Source organism: Taudactylus pleione, unplaced genomic scaffold (assembly GCF_031769625.1).
Source record: "Taudactylus pleione unplaced genomic scaffold, aTauple2 ptg000454l, whole genome shotgun sequence".
Lineage (NCBI taxonomy): Eukaryota > Metazoa > Chordata > Amphibia > Anura > Myobatrachidae > Taudactylus > Taudactylus pleione.
Genome location: NW_028284856.1, coordinates 7,755,243 through 7,779,582, shown reverse-complemented (window position 1 = coordinate 7,779,582; position 24,340 = coordinate 7,755,243). Strand labels below are relative to the sequence as shown.

At 44.6% G+C, this 24,340-nt stretch overlaps 1 protein-coding gene across 4 annotated transcripts in view; it reads left to right on the top strand.

Moving 5' to 3' along the window:
- The first annotated feature begins 209 nt into the window (after positions 1–209).
- Positions 210–24,340, top strand: part of ANKRD17 (ankyrin repeat domain 17) — a 191,630-nt gene continuing 167,499 nt past the window's right edge. For 2 of the 4 annotated variants that reach the window (XM_088448358.1, XM_088448356.1), the window contains exon 1: positions 211–947. In XM_088448358.1, coding sequence (XP_088304484.1) covers positions 546–947 — 402 coding nt within the window. In that variant the 5' untranslated portion in view covers positions 211–545. Of the gene's footprint in view, positions 948–24,340 lie in introns of all 4 variants that reach the window. The other 2 variants (XM_088448357.1, XM_088448361.1) reach the window with 2 other exon arrangements.

Genomic DNA, 24,340 nt, shown 5'->3' with positions numbered 1-24,340 from the left:
TAAGAGCAGCACGGCTGGAAGATAGCAGACTCCTCGCATAGTCTCTCCTCAACTGACCCCAGAGAGCGCGCGCCTGCCGCCTCTCTCACCGCAGCCACACACAAGCACGCGGACTGTATCCCACCTTCACTCCCGTCCCGCGTGAGGGGAAAGGGGCGTGGCATCAGCTGCTAAAGCGTGAGGCCGCGGACTCTCCATATACCGCACACACGGAACCCGGTGGTGGGAGGACTATCTGAGGAGAGATATAGCCGTGCACATACAGGCGTACATATGTAGAATCTAATCTATCTAACCTGAACGTGTAATAAAGCCGGCAGTTCCAGCTGGCGAGAGGGAGACTAACAAGCCGTATAATAAAGCAGTGAGAGGTGACAGCGGGGCACCCGGGCGATCACCACCAGTCACCCTCACTCTCTCCCCCACCTCAGGTACGGCCCGTGAGATCTCGGTGACGTCAAAGCTCTCGCGAGATCCTGGCCAGAGACTGAGCCGAGGCAGCAGCAACAGCGCAGTGTCTGAGAGGAGGAGGAGGCCGGGGAGACATGATGATGATGGAGCCGCCGTTACCGCCAGCCCAGGAGCCGCAGCAGCCGCTGGGCGGAAACCAGGAGGACGAGGAGGAGAAGTGCCAGCTTCAGGCCACCAGCGGTGGCCACGGGCCGCTCAGCGAGGCGCCAGCGGAGCTCAGCAAGTCGGCCAGGGGCCTGGTCAGGATGTGCGACCTGCTGCTGAAGAAAAAGCAACAGCGCCAGCGGAGACAGCAAGGAGCCGGGGCCTTGCCGGCCTCACCCACCAGGGAAGGACCAGCGGGCAGGAGCCGCAGGCAGAAGCGCAGCCGGAGTAGCCGAACGGCCAGCAGCAGCGACACCGACAAGAGCAGCGAGAGCGGCGGCAGCAGCAGCAGCCAGGATGACGACGAGGAGGAGGAAGAAGAGGTGTCCGAGGTGGGAACCCCGGGCAGACAGAAGGGAAGGGGCAGGGAGACACACATACACGTGTCCTCTCGGGCTGTGCATACTGCACGTATGTCTGTGTGTGAGCCGGCTTGTGTAACTGCTCTGGTGTACATCCAGCATCTGACCGCCCATGGTCACAAACACGTCAGTCCGGGGTAGCTGTAGCGAAGTGGTTGGCTGGGCAGCATAACAGCTCTTCTATGTAATGTGAATTTCTGTAAATAGGTACCTGTTGCTGTACTCAACCTCTTGCCTGCAAACCTTTGAACTCACTGTAACCATTCTACTATCAAGGTGGCTGTTTATGCTAAATTCCTTTTAAAATCTCCCTACCCAACTGATGCTTGATTCTAGTTGCACCCGTTGCCTCCTTATACCCCTTTTACACTGACTTAAAAATCCCGGGTTGATGCACGTGAACACGCATCAACCCTGGACTTTTTTCAGTGTAAACTGATCAACCCGGGTCCAGTGACCCGGCTAGCATGCAGGGTTGAGCATGGGCCGTTCCCGTCTCACCCTGCAGTGTAAATGGTGCGATCCGGGTCACGCCGCATGCTAGCTGATTGGCCGGCTTTCCGTAGCGCTTGGAAATTACATCATCTTCCAGCATCCACTGCAACGCCGAAAGACCTGGGTCGCTGCAGACCCGGGTCCGGTGTGAATGGTGCCGACCCGGGTTGACACCACAATGGGATAGGGGTCTGATCCGGGTTGGAAACGTGTTTCCAACTCAGTCAGGCCCTGGACTTTTGGTATAAAAGGGGTTTATTCCTTGTTATCTATCAGGTGCCCCATTTAATTAACATTTAATCTCTCAGCGTGCAACGGAGCAATGCGGAGACAGCTGGTCAAAAATCAGTTGTCTCCACGAATCCTTTCACGGCTATTTCCGTAGCGGTGAAAATGAGCACTGTAGAATCTTTGTAACCCAAGGGTACGGGAACAAACAACATCTGAAGATGGGGAATGTTCCCGTTGTCAAGCTCTGAAAATATTGTATTTTCGGAGCTTGATGAATTTAGGTCATATCCTGCATTACCTTTATGATGAGTGACCCTGATAATTTATATAAAATTACATTTCACCTGCTTTTGTATACATTAAGCGATGATGAATAGACCCAATCGGCTTTAATTTATACTTGTTAAAATTGTGAGAATGTTGACTGAAAGCTTCTTAGCATTTATTATGCAAGTTATAATAAAGTATCCAGCTTGCTGCATGCACCAGCAGTGGATATAGAATCACCGGTGCAACTCAATATTGCTCTGGTGTGGAGACAGCTAATCTGCAAATCACAATCCCCTTTACTCCTTTTTATGTACAGCCGTGGCCAAAAGTTTTGAGAATGACACAAGTATTGGTTTTCACAAAGTTTGCTGCTTCAGTGTTTTTAGACCTTTGTGTCAGATGTTACTATTGTATACTGAAGTAAAATTACAAGCATTTCATAAATGTCAAAGGCATTTATTAACAATTACATTAAGTTTATGCACAGAGTCAATATTTGCAGTGTTAACCCTTCTTTTTCAAGACCTCTGCAATTCGCCCTGGCATGCTGTCAATCAACTTCTGGGCCACATACTGACTGATGGCTGCCCATTCTTGCCTAATCAATGCTTGGAGTTTGTCAGAATTTGTGGGGTTTTGTTTGTCCACCCACCTCTTGAGGATTGACCACAAGTTCACAATGGGATTAAGGTCTGAGGAGTTTCCTGGCCGTGGACCCAACATTTTAGAGATTTTGTTCCCCGAGCAACTTAGTGATCACTTTTGGCAAGGCGCTCCATCATGCTGGAAAAGGCATTTTTAGTCACCAAACTGTTTTTGGATGGTTGGGAGAAGTTGCTCTTGGAGGAGGTTTTGGTACCATTCTTTATTCATGGCAGTGTCTTAGGCAAAATTATGAGTGAGCCCACTCCCTTGGCTGGGAAGCAACCACGCATGAATGGTCTCAGGATGCTTTATTGTTGGCATGACACAGGACTGATGGTAGCACTCGCCTTTTCTTCTCTGGACAAGTGTTTTCCAGATGCCCCAAACAATCTGAAAGGGGATTCATCAAAGAAAAACTTAAGCCCAGTCCTCAGCAGTCCAATCCCTGTACCTTTTGCAGCATATCAGTCTGTCACTGATGTTTTTCCTGGAGAGAAGTGGCTACTTTGCTGCCCTTCTTGACACCAGGCCATCCTCCAAAAGTCTTCGCCTCTCTGTGCGTGAAGATGCACTCACACCTGCCTGCTACCATTCCTGAGCAAGTTCTTCATTGGTGGTACCCCGATCCCGCAGCTGAATCAACTTTAAGAAACCTGTTCTGGCGCTTGCTGGACGTTCTTAGGCGCCCTGAAGCCTTCTTCACAACTATTGAACCTTTCTCCTTGAAGTTCTTGATGATCCGCTAAATGGTTGATTTAGGTGCAATCTTATGGGGGGCATCCACTAGACGATTTTATCACTGTCCAACCTCTTAACGATTTTCCCTTGAAGTTTCCCTTGAAATATGATCTTCCACTCTGAACAATTTGCAAAAGATTTGCAAAGGATTTGCAAAGGATTTGCAAAGGATTTGCAAAAGATTTGCAAAAGATCTAACAATAAACTATGTTGTTTTAATCTGTAATTGAGAGCTTTCAGCTATAGTGGGCAGACAGTGGTTCATCGTTTGATCGTTCAGCATGAACGATGTGTAAACGATTTGTAAGCAATGAAGTGAAATTGACCTGCGTGTTCAGTCGATGGAGGAGACGATCAAACGACCAGCGGGAGCGCGCATCGTACTTCGTTAGAAACAATTAGTGCACGATTTGCAAACGATGTTCAAACGATTTTTGAACGATTATCGAACGATTTTGTCATTATCGTTCAATCGTTCAACTTTATCGTCTAGTGGATACCCCCCTTTACTAGCAGCAATATCCTTGCTTGTGAAGCCCTTTTTTTTTTTTTTTTTTGCAAAGCAATGATGACTGCACGTTTCCTTGCAGGTAACCATGGTTAACAGAGGAAGAACAATGATTTCAAGCTCCACCCTCATTCAAAGCTTTTAGTTTGTTATTCTAAAGGTCCCCATACATCAGAGATGGATTGCAGCAATTGTGCAATTTGCAATCGATTGTGTATAAAAATCTGCAATGTATGGGCTTCACAGATCGCAGATTGCAACCAAAAAGTGATTGGAATTGTTTAATCAGATTGTCCAACATGTTGGATTTCATAGATCGATTGGGGCTGTAGATTGCTAGTGTATGGTGGACATGATCAGCAGATTTGCAGACTATTTCTAGCAAAATGATGGGCCTTTCAAGATTGCCAGATCTGTGTTTGCTGCAATCGATCTGCAAATCACTGAAAAATGTAGTGTATGGGCGCAGATTGCTTGATTGGGAAATCCTGAGATCTGGCAATCTTCAAATTGTTCAATTGTGGTTTTCAGATTGCAGATGTATGGGGGCCTTAACTCAATCAACATGACAGTGATCTCCAGCATTGTCCTCGTCAACACTCACCTGTGTTAACGAGAGAATCACTGACATGATGTCAGCTGGTCCTTTTGTGGAAGGGCTGAAATGCAGTAGAAATGTTGTTTTTGGGATTAAGTTCATTGTCATGGCAAAGAGGGACATTGCAATTCATCTGATCACTCTTCATGACATTCTGGAGTATATGCAATTTGCCATCATAAAAACTGAAGCAGCAGATTTCGTGAAAACCAATACTTGGGTCATTCTCAAAACTTGGCCATGGCTGTAGCAGTGAAACTTTTTGCACTGGCGAGTCTGACACGGCAGTGTTAGTGCGCCTTTGCGAACAGGGGTTAACGCATGCTCATAAAGCCCCGGTGTCCAGCTAAAGGAGCCGAACAGGGGTGGAGAGATCGCAACCCTGGTGCGGAACAAACGCTGTCTGAAGATTCCCGGGGTCAAGTGCCATACTATTATATTGGGGCGGATCTAAACTGAAAGGTAAGCAGGAGATCTTCGTGATTGCATAGGTTACCTCTATAATGAATGGCCCTGTACTTAATTTCTACAAAAGTATTTGAAAATTTTAATTTTCACCTGTTTTTGTAGAAATTAAGCGATGATGAATAGACCCCTATGTCTTGCAGCGGACTGTATAATTCTGGAATACTTGCATAGACTCTATTGAATTTGCTTTTCTACGGGCTTGATTTAAATTCAACGCAAATTGAATAGCGCCGGCAAGGAGCTCCCGGAGCTATTCAATTCAGCGCGCTGATCAGCTCGACTGAGGACTTCTTCTCTCACCCCTCCTGGGGTGCGAGCGAGCAGAAATCCGACAAAATTGCTGGTGCAATGCTGTTTTCTGCCCTTAGCGCAGCGGAACCAGCATTGCGCCAGACACTTAACGCGGATAATGCCTGAAAGTGTGATAGATTCTAGATTACCCCCGTGGAAATAACTGTATTCATATTGGAGAATTAGGAGGGGATACACATATATACAGCTATATAGCAGTGATGGGCAACAGGCGGCCTCGGGGACACATGCTACCACCCAAGCCCCCAACTCTTTCTTGCTTTGTTATAGCTTATAGAACTTGCTTGAAAGGCCTGTTGACATGTTACTAGTTAGGGGTCTTTAATTGATTAAATATATTAACTTGTTATTGAGATTAAGAGTAATGTGCGGTCCTTTAGACTGTTAGCAGGCCATCCAATGTGGCCCCCAAAATGTATTAGGTTGCCTAACACTTGGCTATAGTTTTAAGATGTCTTTGCAGCAATGTAATCAATATTACGACAAAGATCTTTGTTTAATGGAGCTTTGTCATTATTAGTCTTGTTTAGGCATGTGTCTGTTGGATGCTATTAAGGTGAAACCAAAAATAGCGATGGTGTTATCCGTGTTTGTTTAGTGAGTATTTGCTATCATTCCTAAACTGTATCAATTCTATATTGGTGATGAAATTAGTTGGGTAGGGCTGCCGCATGTGCCTGAGTCACAAGGATTTGACTGACCAGCAGGGTTCTCCCATGAGCTGCTGCTATCCTGCAAATCTCAGAATGTACTCATGCTGACTGTAGGAGAAACACATCAGAAAATGTTCAATACCACATGTGTCAGTGATCATTGTTCCATGTGCCTGCAGGAATTTTCTTCTGATTTTCATTTGGGAAACAGTGCAGGAATCCTCAGTTTGTTTTGGTGCCAACAGTGGATGTATGTAAATGTAAGTTTTAAATTGGGCAATATAAATTGCAAGCTTTATATTAATAGAGAAACATATTGCAATGAAAACTAAATGGTGCGCTTTGATTAATCATAGCTACAGCTGGCATTTTTAAGTCCTATTTTGGAAAATGTGCGTAAATAGGTAGCAATATCTGGTGAAATACATGTAAATGTAATTAGAATTAATAGGCTTAAGATTTATATTAGTAGTAATAAAAGCTTTTTACTAAATTAGCCAGGGACCAAAATATGTATTTACATAAAAATCCCTGCTCTAGACTTGGAGCCACACAAAATTATTAGCCCACAAATAGCTACTAACATCTATTGAACTAATGTGTGTTTAAAGTCGTACACATTCTAAAATATACTTTTTTGATGAACCAGGCACATTTAAATTGGTATAAATCATCTGATTTAAAGTGAGATGTGTGAACTTAATTTTATATAAATTAATTTGGCACCACAATGTTTGACAAGAGCCTGCCATCACTTTATGAATTTTTACTCCATCTTCTAACTCTGTGGCTTTTCATCTCAACACACGAGAACATCCAAGTCTTATGTGGTACACCTACAGTGGCATATCTATAACTGGTGCAAGGCCCCCCCCCCCTCACTGCTCACCCTACAAACATTGCACTGTTTTCCTGGTGGCTGTCTGCACCATATTGGTGAATTCTTTGGAAATATGATAGCTAGTCCTGTAAGCGTCTGCATGCATTGGGTGCATTGCCCAACTTTTTTAGTAAACACGTGCATTGCACCAGAAGCCCACTTTCCATCAAAAATAGTAAATTATATGTATTCTAGTTTAATCTGAAAAAATGCTTTATTCAAATATTAAAGCTTTTTCCCCTATATGGATCCTCTATTGTCATCTTAAGATAAGAGCATTGTGGTGATACATGTAATGCTAAAGGTGCCTACACACTTAGCGATATTTTACACGATTTGCCCGATTCCGACGTATCGTGACGACAAATTGTGTAAAATGTGTCCACTCACGATAATGCCGATGCGCGTCCCCACAGGTCGTACATCGCATCTTCAGATCTGCCGTGCTATAGGCAAGATCTGACAATCTGTCAGAATGCACTGGAATACTTAGGAGGCACAATAGATAGTTTGTCACATTGGACAGTATTTAACACCAAATCGTACCCACGACTGCCGGGGAGCTGCTGGGGAGAGTTCAAGGGGAAATCTGACACAATGTCCGGATCGTGAGCACATCGCCAAGTGTGTAGGCACCTTTAGATCTTTCATAAATATACTTCCCCCATCCTTAGGGAAGCCAATCCTGTCCCATTTTTGTAATCTCGGGATTCAGGTTTTAAAAGATCTCAAACCCAGGATTGAAGTGCAAGCTATAAAAGAAGAAGCCAGCTGGCAGAGAGACCCAGGAGAATGTGTCAATTTTTCCCTTACACAACTCTTAACTCACACAGCACTCCTCCACTCATGCATCTCTCCCAAATCCCCCCACCCCCTTCCCTCATGTGCCCCCGCCTCCTGCTCTTTCCTACCTCTCGTGTACCTTGTGCCCTCCTGCTCAGTACTCCACCTCTTGCCCCATGGGACCCCCTTAATTTGGCTTTGACTCCTCTATTGGTACTGTCAAAGGTAATTCTTGCAAGATCCCACCTGAGTCTTGCTGTGCACTCTCTCATCTGTAGTTTGAGTCACAGTTGCTGGACCAGTCACAATGCTGCAAACATAGCCACCCTATCAGGTGGTAGCAGTGGCGGTGTGAGGCAGATGCCTGCTTCTCACTGATGCGGCTTCCATCTGGCACAGTTTTTTAAATTTAACTAATCCTGAAATACCAAGATTGCTGCCTCCAATCCTGGGATTAAAATCCCGTTTTTTTGTTGGCTAATACCCAGGATCCCATGGATCAGCACCCACAGATTAGCATTACATATAACAAGTCCAATAGTTATTTAGATAACACATAGATCTATCTATAACTATTGACGATTGATTATGGTTGACAGATATCTTCAGCAGTTTGAAGTTTTCTGAGCCAAACGAACTCACAAGAGATGGCAACTTTTTTTTTTTTCTTAGGAGTTCGTTTAACTCCTGAGGGTGCGAGGAGAAATCAGACTAAATGATCATTAGTAATGCTGGGTACACACTGGCCGATATATTGGCCGATCAATTGATCGGCCAATATATTGTGCCCTCGTCGGCCAGTGTGTACAGACGATATGTCTGAACGTCGTTCAGATATATCGCATTGGCTGTGCTGCACAACCAATGAACAGATATGTCTGCAGACATATCTGTCTATCGGCAAGTGTGTAGAGGCGATCAGCCGATTGCCCGTACACAGAGGCGCTGAGGGGGGATCCGCTAGCGGGTCCGGCACAGCTCCCCATCTACAGCAGCCCAGCGCATGCTGCTGTGTGCTGGGCTGCACTGGGAGACTGTCCAAAGCAGCAGCCCGAGCAGTCTCCTAGGCCAAAGGGGGGAGTGATCATGCTGATCGCGCCCCCCCCCCCCCCATTGCCAGCGTCACAAATGATTCTCTCGAAGGGGGCGTGGCCATGCCTCCCGTGATTAGGACACGCCCCCAGTTCAGCCCGACTTGCTGCAGCATGCAGATGATGGTCGTTCAGTGTATATGAACGACCATCATCTGCAGATTACTCGATCTGCAGATATATCTGTCAGGTGTGTACCCACCTTAAGACTAAACAGCACGCTGAATTGAATAGCTCTAGGAGCTCCCTCCTGGCGCTATTCAATTCCCGTTGAATAGAATTGCCCCCAATGTGTTTCTTAGTCGCACAAATCAAAACTACTAAGAAACAAAACTACTTTGCACTGATCAGTTTGGTTTTTGACATTTGTACGTCTGTTTGTGATTAAGTCAGGATCTGCATATCTAGCGACGATCGCTCCGGGTCTTGCACCAAAGGGGGTGAGCTGTTGATGGTGATTGACAGCTCGCCCCGTTTGGAAGGCAGGCAGGGGGGGTGGCTGGCCAAGGGGAGGCGTTCCTGAAGGAACGCCTGCCCTTTGGGGGCGGCCCCACTGATATCACTAGTGATGTCAGTGGTGAGCTTCTGGCTCTATTTAGACCCGGAAGCTCACTGGGGCTTGCGGCCAACGAGACCCTACTGCAAGGGTCTCATCGCAAGCCCGATGGTTGCGATGGTCTTGACCATCAACCTGGCCGCTCGCAATAGCTGTGGGTGGTCACCCACAGCTATGCGAGTGGCCAGGAGGCCGAACAATAAAAAAACGCCCTGATTCAGTGCAAGCGCTCGTTCAGAGCGTCCGTCTCTGAATCAGGGCCTTTGCACACTTTGCATATGTGACGTGTTCTGTCTGCCATGATTGCTGCACTGCAAGCATTCCCCAGCCCCTCATTTTTCTTTACTGAAAATGTCATAATTGAGAGCCAATAAAATCCTTTAAAAATTACTTCACACTGTTTTAACATGGGCAACCCGGGTTGAGTTAAGGCACCAAATCTGCAATAACCCGGGTTATTATGGCGATGTGAAAGGCCCTGACCCGCGTTTGCGATGTGAAAGGGGTATTGGAGGATTGATTTTTCTGATTATCTTATCTTCGATATAGAATGTTTCATCTTTATTTGTAGGCCACTTCCATAACTTTCCATCTTTCTCCAAAACATTAACCCTATATTCACCATTTATAATACTTGTTACAATTCCTGGATAAAGCTCACGGTCATATTTTACCACCCTCCAATCATCCACCTCAAGCTTCTGATGTTGTCATATGCCCAATTACTTCACCATTCACCAAAGTTCCAAGTGATGAACTTTGTTGATGGTGTGAAAAGCTATGCAATTCTAACCAATGAAGAAAGTTTACATTTCTTGCTTCTTTGAAGAATATATTTTTCATTCATGAGAATAGCTGTCCCTTTGGAAGTTGGACGTACTGCAATTGCAAAGTCCATTGCATTGTAACGGTACATTTTCTGCTTTTTAATAAGACCGCCAGCTCCATCAACTGGCCCTTTCAGATGTGATGATGTGTTTTGTGGTTAGAATTTCAAAGCCTCTGCAACATTTTTGAATTGAGAAGCAGGACCATCTGACCAAATTATAACGTCTGGCAGTTCTTAAAGAAGACTCTATATATGGGATGACAGTATTTTTGGAGTGATCAAGAATATCAGATACCAAAACAAAAGAATGCATATTTCTGAATGCCATATTACGGCAGTAAAGATACTCACTTGACTCTGGTTCCAGTGAGTATTCTGGATTTCATCCTGACAAACACAGATATAATTATCAGAAAAATCCACCTGCATCATTGCTGTTTGTGGAGATAATGCCAATGATGCTTTATCTTCTTGGTAGCTCCTTGACTGTTCCCACTTGATATAACAATGCTCCATGAACTTAGTAAGGATGTAATCTTGGAGGTTTCCCTTTTCCTGTACATTTACATGCCTTCCATTACTTTCTTGCTCACAGATGGATATTTGATGCTTACCTATACTTCATGATTGGCTAATACCCAGTACTGAGGCACAGAGTCTTAACATGCCGGTGGTATTCATCAGGGACCCCCGCAAGGGGTTTGGACTTGGCTCCACCCGATGCACAGGTCGCAGACCTCCAACTAGGTTTCCTAGTACGGGTGCTGGTGTACACTGGAATGTAACTGGGTCGGAGCACACAGTGAGGTGTAAAAGCTTAGTCAGCAAGCTGGGTCAGAATTGGATGGATGGAACAGTACCAGGGATTAGACTGAATCAGGTCACTGAGAATAGCCAAGGTCAAACTGGATTGCCAAACACAGTACGAAAAGGATCAGACTGAATCAGATCATTGGAAGTAGCTGTGGTTAGGAACAGATGTCAGGTGAGATTATACTCTAGCACTGTCTAGTGCCCAGAGACTTCCTCTTATAGGGGGAAGATCAGGTTTGGCATGCCTGCCCCTTTAAATTTTCATACAGGTCGGCGAGTGCCCTCAGGGGAGCCGCGGCCGCCTGCACACTGCCACTGGATGCTGGGGAGGAAGAAGGAAGACAGCAACGGGCACTGGGGACTCCCTGCCCTGTCCCTGCTGCTGACCAGCTCTGCGGTACCTGCTACGTGCTCACCGGTGTCTGGCACGCTGTGGCACTTGCCATACAAACCATTTCACACTATATTCCACTGAATCAGAGCATACCTCTTCTTGTATTTTGAAAGTGCTAGTTATTTGTGAAAAAACGGTAACTCAAATTACATGAAATAAAACTACCATTACTAATATGAGAGCACAAGATGCCCTATATACTGGGTGTGGCAGTTTCACTTTACTGGCCTTTGTGCACACTCTGGTCGCTTCTGGCATTCTTGAGGCCTGAGATGGCACTACTGCTGCATGCCTTTACCCTCCTGTCAGTTCTCATGGCGGAGTATGGGCGTGGCCATCTTGGGTTTGTCCACATGACTACTATCTGTCAACTGGATTACAGCAGCAGCGTTCACATGACCTACTTGGCTAATAGGCGCTGGGAGCGCTCAATTTAAACCATTTTCTGTCTCATTGTTAAAACAACTGTTTTCTCTGAGAACAGTGTCCTGGCTGCAGTGGCTTCCACCTCTGTTCAGTATCTGCATCTGACTCCCCTTCCAGTGTCCTGCGCTTACAAAGAGCATTTGTATTTAATTCAACTACCAGTATCCATATGCTTACAAAGTTCATCTACATCTGACTCAGTTTCCATTGTCCTGCATTCTAGGGCATACTGACTCTTAACACCAGCTACCTGTGTATAAGTGCTTCCTTCATCCATTCAGTCTGTATTCATTTCAAGCATCTACCATCTGGGCTGTTCTGCACTTCGCAACCATCCCAGCAGGTGTCCCACTACACACTGGTGCGTCCATCTATCAGTATTGTGCAGCACTCCAGTATCATCGCCTGCAGGCACTGTGGTCATTTTCTGCCTGTTAATGCTCACTACAGTTCTGAGTACAGTATCACCACAAGACTATACCTGTCGTGCTTTGCCGAAATCTATTCTGTATTGTCCTAAAGACTATATCCTAATTGTTTAAGCACCCATTCATAGCTGCCTAGTAGAGGTCTGATTAGTTGGAGCATTATCAAGGCCTCAAGCTTCTACTACTCTCTCACATTCAAAGCTAATTCCAAGGACCCTGATCTAAATCTACAAAACCTCAGTGACGTGACACACATTCCCTATGTAACTCCAAATCACTTTAACTTCCTCTCTTAGCTTTTCCCAGTGGACTGATTCTCACTTATTGGGATGACCACTGCTGTGATTTTGTATTCTGACTGCCTGGTTTCTGACTTTCTTAAAATACTCCTTTCACTCTGTCAGATCAAAACCTTATCACCTGCCTTACTTTAAGCTCTGTTATTAAACTCTACCAAGCATCCGCACCCCTACAGAAATATGAATACATTTTCAGGGACTTTCCACTGTTCTGTGACAACTTCTCACCAATTTCTACATTTTCTTCTAACTTTCCACATTTTAACCAAACTAGATATCGCCCCAGATGCAGTGTCTCCAGCTACTGTTAACACTCTACGTTGACTTCAGTATCAGCCATTGTACTCTACAGTAGCACGATATCTAATAAACAAACAAAAAAAACCCCTAACTATCATAAGGTAAAGATCTCATACTCCTAATTTTCCTCACATATATGGCTCCCTAATACGCCTATTGAAAGGTTCTGGAGACTACTAAATAAACTGCTCCAGCCTCTCATCTTTGCTAATGCTTCGAACACTAAGTGTCCCGCGGGTGGGGAAATTTGCGGTGTCCGGGTCACCGCCTGTGAATAAACGCTGGGCACATGCGCCCGGCATCTATTCTCCCTGTCAGCAGCGCTTGGGGGCTGCCCCCAAGAGTGACGCCCTCTTTTCCTGCCTGCCGCCGGAGCTAGAGTGAACACTACAGACCTGATAGGAAAAAAACCACACATTGGCCCCTACGTAAAGGAAAACACACATATTGGCCTTGATAAAATGATAGACAATTTGGCTCCAACATTAAAAAATAGAACACACAATTGCCCCTGGCAGGGAAAAAAAATAAAAAATTGGCCCCAACATGAAGAAAAATACACACATTGACGCTGGTAGTAAAAATAAAAAAAAACCAAACACATTGGCCCTTACAGGAAAGAAATTAAACACATGAACTTAAATTAATTGCGCTGCAGCCAGCCCTCTTGTGTCACTGCATCACTGTGGCGGCATGTAGCTATATGACGTCATGTCGACTCGCCTGAGCCTCCTGGAACAGTCCAGTGCTACCAGGCTATAGTAATGCAGCATGGCTGGTGCAGACAGAATCTGTGGGGTCCAGTAGAAATTAAACAAGTAGAGCTCCCCAATCTGAGACACAGAGATAGGGGGAAGCGAGCAGATGCTCACAAAGGCTGGGTCGGCAGAGGCATATAAGGGGAGGGTGGGTAGAGAGACAGAAGGGGACAGGCAGAAGCACACATAGGGGTTGGGGCAGAGGCAGGGGTGTATTTTTAATGGGTGCAGGGTGTGCGGTGCACACGGGCCCCTTGGTCCAGGGGGGGGCCCACACCACACACCCTGCACCCGTAATATACTTACCTCTCGAGTCCCATGTCTGCGCTGTAAAAAACGGCTGGAGGATGGCCGCTGCGGCCAGTTTCTCGACGCTTGCGCAGTACAGGGAAAATGACTGCGCCCATTTTCCCTCATGCTGTGTAGGAGATTGCAAGTGCTTGAACGCCAATGTAACTGCGTTCTTTAAATGGTCAGACATGCCTATGTTTTATTGACACTCTCCTTCCGTTTCCTTCCCCAAACGCTGACTACCTGTCATTCGCTTTGCGAATAAATCCTCCTGTGCATGCAAAATCACAAGTCAATTGCAGTGCAGCTTTTGCGCATGTACAATGGCATACAATTGGTCAATCTCCAGAAAAATGGTATTAGCGTCTATCTCTGAATCAGGGATACTACACTTCAATATGCTGTTATTTTTTCCTGTAATGAACAAAACTTAATTGGTCTCTGAACAGAGAACAAATACTGCTGCCTAGGTCAACAGTTTATTGGCTTTCTCCTGTATTTTAGCGTTTCCTTTCTGCAAGTTAACGATCAGGCTCATATGTTCAGAAACACGTGAGACTGATCTGGAGTAGTGCCTGGGAAATTGGGAATGAGCTATAGGGGTATTTATCTGCAGTAAAAAAGTTACCGCGGCTGTAATTTGCTTATCGCACCTAATTTTCATTTAGTGCAGCTATGCATAGTCCGGATTCCTGAGCAATTCAATTGAAAAAAGCACTCATGCAGTAATTCAGGCTGTTTGGAGTTGCACTAAGACAAATGGGGACATAACCCTGCCCATGAAAAAAAGTGCAAATCAATATTGCCTAAAGGTAAATATGTCTATTAATGGCCAATAGCAAAATCTGCATGCAAAATGCTACGTTAGTGTCAGCAGCTGTGACACTAACATAACATTTCAGAGGCAGATACATCCGCAGTTGTATACCGAATACAAGCATGCTGTATATCATTTTAATCAGCAGGAGCTGCATGTCCTATTCACTTTGATGCATTTTAAAGGAAAACATTGTACAAAAAGACGCTTGGCGATAGTTAGGCCACAGCATGGTGCGACTAGAAAGTTGAGGCTAGACATCTGTAATTACTGGCCAAATAAAGGTATTTTAACACTAATAACTGCCTGCTTAATCATTGGGGGGGGAAGGCGTCTCTGGGATTTTGAAGAAAGTCCCAACATAAAATGTTCTCAGTTTTTACCTGCACACTGGCTGTGAGCCAAAAAGCTATGTTAAATCTTCTTGAAATTACTACGGTTAAATCTGCGGGCTTCTCTGTTAACTTGCATTGCAGGTTAATGGGGTTAATTCAATATGACCCATAGATACCTGTACATGCATTTATATGATCACTGATATTTATGATAAGTTTTTATATTGATGCTGGAGTCTATGGGGCTTATGTAATAAGGTGCGAGCTGGCTCCACTGCTGGTATTCATGCGAGTGTTCCCATATTTTTAAATCGGGAATCATTTTAAAGGCAAGACGCCTAGCTTAAGGCATGCTAACTAACATCTCCCGACTAAGTGCCGGGCGTGGGGGAAACAACTTAATAGCTCCAGGAACTTCTTCCCAGTGCTATTCACATCGTGTTCAATTTTATTGCCCCCTTGAAAGGATGTAGCGGAGTGGGGAGGGGAGGGAGGATCAGCAGAGAGGACGAGGAACGGAGCCTGAGGTGACTAATACTACTACCAGGGCTTGACAAATTTTTCTAAAACCTAGGAGCCAGGATGAAAGTGTAGGAGCCAGACAACCCCCTTCCCCCGAGGCAGCATTACTGGATCACCTATGCCCCGGGCAACCAACCCCATGGCCACACCACTATCTGGGTACCCCAGGTAAACCGCCCTCTCCAGGCAACCAACCCCCAGAAAGACCACCCCTCCGCAGCCGAAAAACCCCGGGCAAGCAAAGCCACCGCCGGTAGTGGCCGAACTAGAGAGTGGTGGGCCCAGATGCAAGAATATGCTTTGGGCACTCCTCTGCAGTGCCCCCAGTAGTAGTCCCCACCTCTGTAGTGCCCCCAGTAGTAGTCCCCCCTATGCAGTCCCCTAGTAACACCCCTCTTTTATACAATGCCCCAGTAGTGGTCCCCATATACAGTGCTCCCAGAAGTGATAACCCCCTATGCATTGCCCCCAGTAGCTGTCCCTCCAGTAGCGGCCCCATCCTGTACAGTGCCCCAGTAGTAGCCCCCCCATACAGTGTCACCAGTAGCAGCCAACCCCACCTAATGCAGTGCCCCCACAATAGCGGCCACCCAAACTATGCAGTGCCCCCACGCTGTCCCCAGTAGCGGCCACCCCCCCTATGCAGTGCCTCTTAAAAAAACAACAACAAAAAAAAAAAAAAAAACTTACCTGCTCACGCTCCTTCCGATGACCGCCGCTGTCCGCTCCTCCGGGCCCGCTCTGCACTATGGGAGAGACGTCATGACGTCTCTCCCATCACCTGCTCCTGGGTGAGCCGGAAGGCGCAGCTCATGTGTGAGCTCCAGCCGGCTCACTCTGTGGACGACGCAGCAGCCAATGAGAGTCTGTCTGACTCTCATCGGCTGCTTCAACAGAAATACAGCTGCCGCCGGCAGCTGTGTTTGTTACTCTGTAGTGTGGACCGCGCTCGCGGTCTGCACTACAGGGCCCGGGGGTTGCTGAAAATCTGGTCGCCATGGCGACCTGGCCCCAGGTTTTCTCGAGCCCTGTACTACTACAATACATTTCTACAAGTGTGATGTTCATACATTTAAACATAAGTTTCTACAGTTCTACAACTACGCACAGTGCATTACATTACATAGGAAATGTTTTCATGTATTTTAACATGTCATAACATTTTGACAACTTTTATAGTACCATCACCCAGCACTGAGGTTCAACTCGCTTGGTGGCACAGCCACAAGACAAAAGATATGTATACTATATTACAGTTTCCTTCTGATACCGCAGAACAAAAGTTTTATATGCAGTGAGGCCATCTTAGCTGCGTGGATGGGCTTACTGTTGTTCCCAATTGCAAAGGGAAATTAAATCTGCGTTTGCTATAAAAATAAAATGGAAATAATAAAAATCAATAGGTTTTCTTTTCTAATTGAAAAGGTCTGACCGCAACTTGGTTTGATTACGTGCCTCAGTTGAATTATTGTGATTATTTACATCAGGGGCGGGGGAACCTTTTTTCTGCCGAGGGCTATTTTTGATATATATAACATTATTCGCGGGCTCTGTGCAGGCCACGCCCCCTCCATGTGATGTCACACGGGGACGGGACCACAATCGCCGGTGATTACAGGAGGGCAGCGGTGTGACAGTCTGAAGCGTTCTACGGATGCTCCAGGCGGCACTGCTGCATAGATTCTGACTGCAGGGTACTATTCTAGGCACCCAGCTAGCCAGATGTGGCTAGCTGAAAAAAGCTCAGAGGGCCAGACCAAATTATTCCGCGGGCCTTAAACGGCCTCCGGTTCCCCACCCCTGATTTACATGCTAATATTTTGTACACCAAATAGCTTTTGGGTTTTTGATTGGGTTAAAAAGGTCTCTTTCTCAAATAGCATTTCTAAGGAACTGGAGACCCCATACATAAACAGGCGTTTCTGAACAAGCTATTGTGTTTCTGTAGAGTTGTATTCATAAATAAGGTGCTTATTTGGTTTAAATATGATTTTTAATCACATTAGAAGTTAAACTATGTCACACACAAGTTTTGTGAAAGTAGGTCAGGGTTTGTAAATGCACACCAAGGGGCTCATGCAAACAATGTTGCAATGCAAGTAGTGCAAATGTATTTATTTTTAATTATCTTTTTTGTACTCGGAGCAAATACAGGGCCTGATTCAGAGCCGCTCGTAAGCGGCCGCTCGTTCGTTCTGAGCGATGTTCGCACAACTGCGCATGCGTATGGGTTGTAATACGCATGCGCGAACCAATCATTGCGGTCGGAAATTGTGTGCTCGCAAAATAGCGAATGCCTGCTAATTTGAGTGACAGAATGAGGCGTTTGTGGGTAGTAACAGGGGAAGGTGCTTGAAAACGGGGAGTGGAGATCCGAAAGCAGGCGTGCCTAACTGTCAAAACGGGCGTTTTAAGGGTGTGCATAATTAACAAAGCAGCGTCATCGGCCACGTCACTTGGTTGTTTCGCATGATTGCGGTAGGAAAATCCTACCACAAGCACTGCGAACAGTTCAGATGTCTTTCGATGTACTCGATTAATCAAATAGCGGAGATGACGTATGATGCGCGCGGCCAGGGGGCGTCTTTACAAAATAGCGAGCGCATATTTTGTTCGCTCGCTCAGACATGGAGGCGGCAACAGACCGCAAAGAGCGAGCGCTCAATTTAAATAGCCGGCCCTTTTTTCTGAACGACCGTTCGCAAATAGCGTCCGGCTCTGAATCAGGCCCTCAGGCTGCTTTTGTACATTGCCCAGAAATATTGGGTAGCTTTGATTTTTACACTGAAGCTTAAAAATTAGAGAATCTACACACCTTCCTAATTCTAAGAATTACAATTACTAAAAAATATATATATATTTTTTTCAAAGCCGCCAAAGCTTTGATGACTGGATTTAAAAAGGGAAATAGTAATACTGGACACGCAAAACCATCCTGATTTTGCATTTTATTACTATTGCCAGTGTTCTCCCAAAGATAAATTTCATGGGCACTCCAGCGGGTTGTGTGGGGTTTTTTCTTTTTTTTTTTTTAACACATGCCACCAGGCACTATCCTGCTCCAGGGCATCAAAATTGGAGTCGCGTGGCGCTTCTGTTACGGTGACAGGCACTTTAAGAGGCAGAGCGTAGTTTGTATGCTAGGAACATTGCAGAGTGTATACCAGGGGTTCCCAAACTCTATCCTCAAGGCATGCTAACAGTCCAGCTTGTAAGGATTTCCATGCTTGTGCATAGATTGTATAATTGACAGGTTCTCAAACTCTGTCCTCAGGACTCCAAACAGTGCATGTTTTCCAGGTCTCCTCACAGAATCAAAAGTGAAAAAATTAGCTCCACCTGTGCATCTTTTAAAATGTGTCCAGTGATTGCGCAGTACGAAAAATTGTGAGCGTCCCGGGGCCCCTTGCTTTAAAAAAATTGGGGTCCTACTCCACAGTTTCTGGGTTCCATTACATATTATGGAGGTGAGGGCAGACAGCATTTGGGACAGTGCTGGGGATAGATAGCACTTGGGGGTAAAGGCAGTAAGAAGCTGGGTTAGAGGGGCGAAAGGTGAATAGCAAATGGGGCATGGAGAGGTTAGGGGCAGTGCTTGGGTGTAGTGAGGGGGCAAGGGGAGATGACAGCTGGGGCAAGGAGTGGGTTAGGACAGACAGTACTGGGTGTAGGGAGGGGGCATTGATGAGTAACAGCTGGGGCAAGGATGATTTTAGGGGCAGGCAGTGCTGGGGATAGGAAGAGGAGGTAAGGGTAGATGGAAGAGAAGCTTAAAGTAGTAGTAGCAGCTGCCCTCCCCCACCAATATTATATGCTATTGCTACACTGTTGTACATTTAATAAAGGCACCAGGTGGCATGAACTCTATAATTAATTTAGTGCTACCCGCCCTGGCTTTACACCCAACCTGCCACTGCAGCCGCAGGTAGTTATCCTCTGCCCCCCACCAGCCACAGCACCTGTCGTGTATGTACCAGGCCTACCTCCCTTCCTGTTGCCGAGGCAGTCTTCCTGCCGGGGCCTGTCCTGCTGGGGCCTACCTTCCGCCAAGCGCTGGGGCCATCCGGGTGCTGAGGCCTGTCCTGTCTCCGGGTGCAGGGGACGTCCTCCCGCCAGGGCCTGTTCTGTCGCCGTGTGCCAGGGACGTCCTGCCGCCGGGTGCCAGGGCCATCCGGGTTCTGAGAAAGCTGTGGCTGAACTTGGGCTGGCTGGCTCCACCTCCACTTTTTTATAGTCTTTCCTGGCCGGGCCAGGGAGACATCAATCATTCGATCGATAGCCAGCGGATTGGCCAAAGTGGGACACGTCCCCGGGGACCCACCGATTTTTTTTTTTTCAAAAGTGAGTCCCCGGTCCTTATATTCAAGTAAAATATGCGCTATAGCGCGTATTTGCGATCACTGGTGTCAGTGAATAATTAATACACCTGTGGACCTACTAGCTGTCCTGGAAAATGTGACCTGTGTGGGGGCCTGAGGACAGCGTTTGAGAACCACTGCTATAATCAAACTGACTGAGGTATTAAGTCACCTGTGCCTTAAGTATGGATATCCTGAAAACCTGGACAGTTAGGGTGCCTTGAGGACCGAATTTGGGAACCACTAAGGTAGACTGAGTGCAGATGTGCACTCAGTCTCATCGCGTTTTATTGGACACAATTATATCTGTGTCCAGCCAGCAAGTGCAAGAGTCTTTTTAAAATTATTTGTGTCCAGCCAGAAAGTAAACAATATCTGTAAGACACTTTCAAAATTTATTACATTTATCCAGCCAGGTTACACTACCGCCACCCAGCTGTTAACTTTTTCTGAGAAGAACAATGCTATTGACCTTTTAAAATCCTGTTCTCAAAGCTGCCAAGAATTGTGTAGGCTTTGAAATACCGATCTTTAGTAAATATACCAGAGTCTGACCGCTCATTCTAAATTTTATACCTCTAGTGCAACATGGTTTTGCCAAGATGCAAATTTGCTCCTTTTTTTCTCTACTAAATCTCTGATACTCATTTGGGGCGATTCAATTCAGAGTGGTAATAGCATTGGGAAGGAGTTCAGTTTGCTGTTTGGCTGACAGAAGGCACAATCAGACTAAAGTGGCGGCCGTGCAGCTATTTTCCGAGTTAGGGGCGTATTCAATTAGTCTCTAAAAGACGAGATCCACGAAAAAGTATCGCCGATTTATACTTTTCACCTGTCGGAACTTGTCTCCATATTCAATTCCACATTCTTTTCGCGTACGCGGAAAGTCAATGCAATGTAATAGCCCAATGGTTCCAAACTGTGCGCCGTGGCACCCTGGGGTGCCTCAGGTTGGTGGTCCAGCACTAAATAAAATTATTTATGGTCAATGTAATGTAAATATGTGATCAAACAGAAGCCTAAGGATGACAGGTAAGCACAATTTACTTCACTTTACTACTATACTTTTTATCTGAATTTTTCAAAAACAAACAAACTTAGGGGTGCTGTGATAACAATGCTGATACTCTAGGGTGCCGTGATTCAAAAAAATGTGGGAACCACTGTAATAGGTGAAAAAGATTTGCCTCCGAATAGCAGGAGAAAAGTGCATTTTTTATTTAGGGGTGCAAAGGTGGGGAAACCACTCAGAACCCTTGGGACAGCCCCCCAAAGGACAACTGTGTCAAATTCCTTTAAAAAAAAACAAAAAAAAACTTACCCCCAAAAAGTACTTTAATTTTGGGGGTGAAAAAGCAAAGTGAGGGGACAACTTTATAAACTAGCAAAATAAGGTTCTGGGGGATGCTCTAAGAAGAGGCCAAGTGTTTTGGGATTGTAGGTGCTTTTATGACAGGGGAATTTCACTTTTATTAAAACTTCACTTTAGAAACATTAAAATATGCTTGCACCCATTTTCAGGTACCCCAAATTTGCCAGGACTAATTTTCTCTAAAAAAAAAAGAATACTGCTTTATGCCATTCTTAACCACTCACAAAGCGCCGACTTATTGCACAATTCTGCTCTCCACCTTGGGAGGCTGCGAGCAGAAATGAGTGCAGCCGTGGCTATTTGCGTCCGAATGCAGCAACTGAATTGCTCTGTCAGGCATCCAAAAGAAATAGCCGCGGTAAAGACAACTGGACTTTTATACAAGCACTCCAATCCCTGCCCCAGTCAGCTTGGTCTAGTCCAGTGCTTACCTCTTGCATAAATTACATTGCTAGTCGAGTGCTTTTCCAACTGAGTCTTCAGGACACGCTATAGATACACACTATACAATTATTAGGCTGATTAGCCAATAATCTGTTGATTGTTCTGTTGTTTTTTTTTTTTTTTTTAGGGTAGTGTGTAGGCATGACAGTTTTGGCTTTTAGACTACCGCCGAAACAGCCAAAAAAAGCCCAGAAATAACAGTCATCAATAATAGTATTGGTGAGACTTTTCAAAAGATATTGGTCAAAGGGTCTTGATCCTGCAATACACAATGGCTCCTTATAAAAGAAGTAAAACGTTAGCTTAGTAGTGTTGCATTCACATGTGACAATTAATTTTGCTTGAAAACCACAGATTTATTTTCATGGTTTGTGCACTAATAGAAAGTGAATAGGATTATGAACTCAGAATTATATATCATTCAATATCTTATCTGCAGTTACCCAACTATAGCTATTTTTCTTTTAAAGTTGAAAGCAATAAAAATTTAGTTTAATTTTCATTGTTTTTTTCATAGCTGTAGTGACTTGGATAATGTTTAAATTGTTGGTAATCATTGACCTTTTTTATGTTGCCAGTAAAAGCTTTCACCATTGGGTAAATGTCTCATTTTTGCATGAAGAACTAAATGCTGTCTGAGCCCTTTGAAAGTTTGCTGAATTTTTTATCACTTGACTATATGAATTAGGCAAAAACCAGTAATTGGGTCACTTGTGTTAAAATAGCCAGCTAGTCAATGCATTTTTAGTATGAGGCTATTTTCACTAGATATTTACTTGATATAGCAACTCTTAACTACCAGTTATTCATTACTCTACCATGGAATGTTTCCAAAACTGCAACTTTTTCAAATGCACATTTTATTCCAAATATATACACACACACAAAGTCTGTTGCTTGGCACTCTGGCTGGAAAAAAAAAAAAAAAAAAAAGAGTACCACAGGGTGCCTTCCTAAATAAATAATACAGTTCACTCCTGTAGTGTGGTATGGCAACCACACAAAATAAGGAAAAGGTGGCTCTCCCGAATTAGTGAAAAAAATTATATTAGATCATCATAGACAAAGTGCAGTGTTTCCTTATTTTGTGTGGTTGCCATACCACACTATAGGAGTGAAATTATATATATATTTAAATTAGTGTTTTATGTATAAACAGATTTGAATGAAACACTAATTGTGAATATATAATAGGGAAGTCCAACAATCAAACCATTCTGAAAACTAGACAACCTACCACATTAAATGTGAGCACCCCTGGGTTTATTGACATTAAGAGGGGTATTCAATATGAAAGGTAAACTTCCCTGGCGAAGTTTACGTTTCATATCGGAGTTTTTTTCTGCGTTAAAGTATCAGGCGCGCTCCCGCTTATACCCGTATTCAATATAAAATTAACAAAAATGGGAAACTCCGAAGTTGGATTGGCGTAAAGTTACGAATTTTTCCTTAAAAAAATTGTAAGACCCCCCTAAAGTAGTAAAAACATGGGGATCACTATGGGTACCCCCGTTTTAGCCTTTAATTGAAAGTCAGGGATTTAAATAGCCACAGCAGGTGTTTTTTTTCCGACATTGAAGAAGTGATGCAGAAGAGCACTTAGGTTATTTTTTTCGTTTTTTTAAGTGGTCCCATCAAATTTGTGGTACATGAAAATGGGTACTAGCATATTTTGATGTCCCTAAAGTAAGTTTTTAAAAATTCTGCATTTGTGCACCTGCCGCTATAATTCTATTCTAGAAAACATCTGCCGCATACTTGCAGAATAGCCCTGAACCTATTTCCCTATTGCTAAACAATTGTTTCCCATTTTTTTTTTTCACCCCAATTTTTACATTTTTTGGGGTGTCCCTATTTTTTTTTAAACTTTTTTTGACAGTTCTTTTTTAAATGTCAGTCCCTGGGGTGCAGGCTATTTTTTTTTAAGTCTGCACCCCTAAACCCCAATTCTACACTTTTTTTCGACACTTTTATCCCCGTTTTTTATCAAAGACTTTTCAAAACTGCGATAAGTCTTTGAAATTGAATATGGTGTAAAACTAAAACCTGTGATAATGACGTCATACCTCCGATATTAACGCAAAAACGATGTTATCGCACCCATATTGAATACCCCTGTAAGGGGGTATATTTACTAAAGTGAGCGTTTTTAGAAGTGCAGATGTTGCCCATAGCAACAATCGAATTCTAGCTATTATCTTCTAGAATGTGCTAGTTTTATGTTAAGTAAAATCTGGTTGCTTTGGGCAGCATCTCCACTTATAAAAACTCTTACTTTAGTTAATATACCCCTAGGATGAGGAAATATGTGCATTAGATTTCCCCATCTCTGGACTGCTTAATGTTTTCTTTAGTATAGGTTGTCAGTGATCGCGCTGGGCAAAAAAATTGGGGTCCTACTCCACAGTTTCTGGGTCCCATCACAATTTATGGTTTTGAGCTCCCCATATGCCCTACACATACTGTACACTATGGAAAGTCAGTGACCAAACACCCCTTAATCACCAAACCCCATCCCATTAGTGTCATCATTGGGATCTCCCCCACAGCCCCATGGCAGCACCCAAATCAATAAAAAAACTTATGAAATGAGCACAGACTATATGGGGCCAATGTATACAGCTGTTTTTACCTAAAATTATGCGTATCGTTCATAGGTACTAATGGCACAATGCAGGAGATTTCACAGAAATCTCCAGCAAGTGCTAATTAGCACTTCATCATTATTACCAATGGGGACTACGATCTG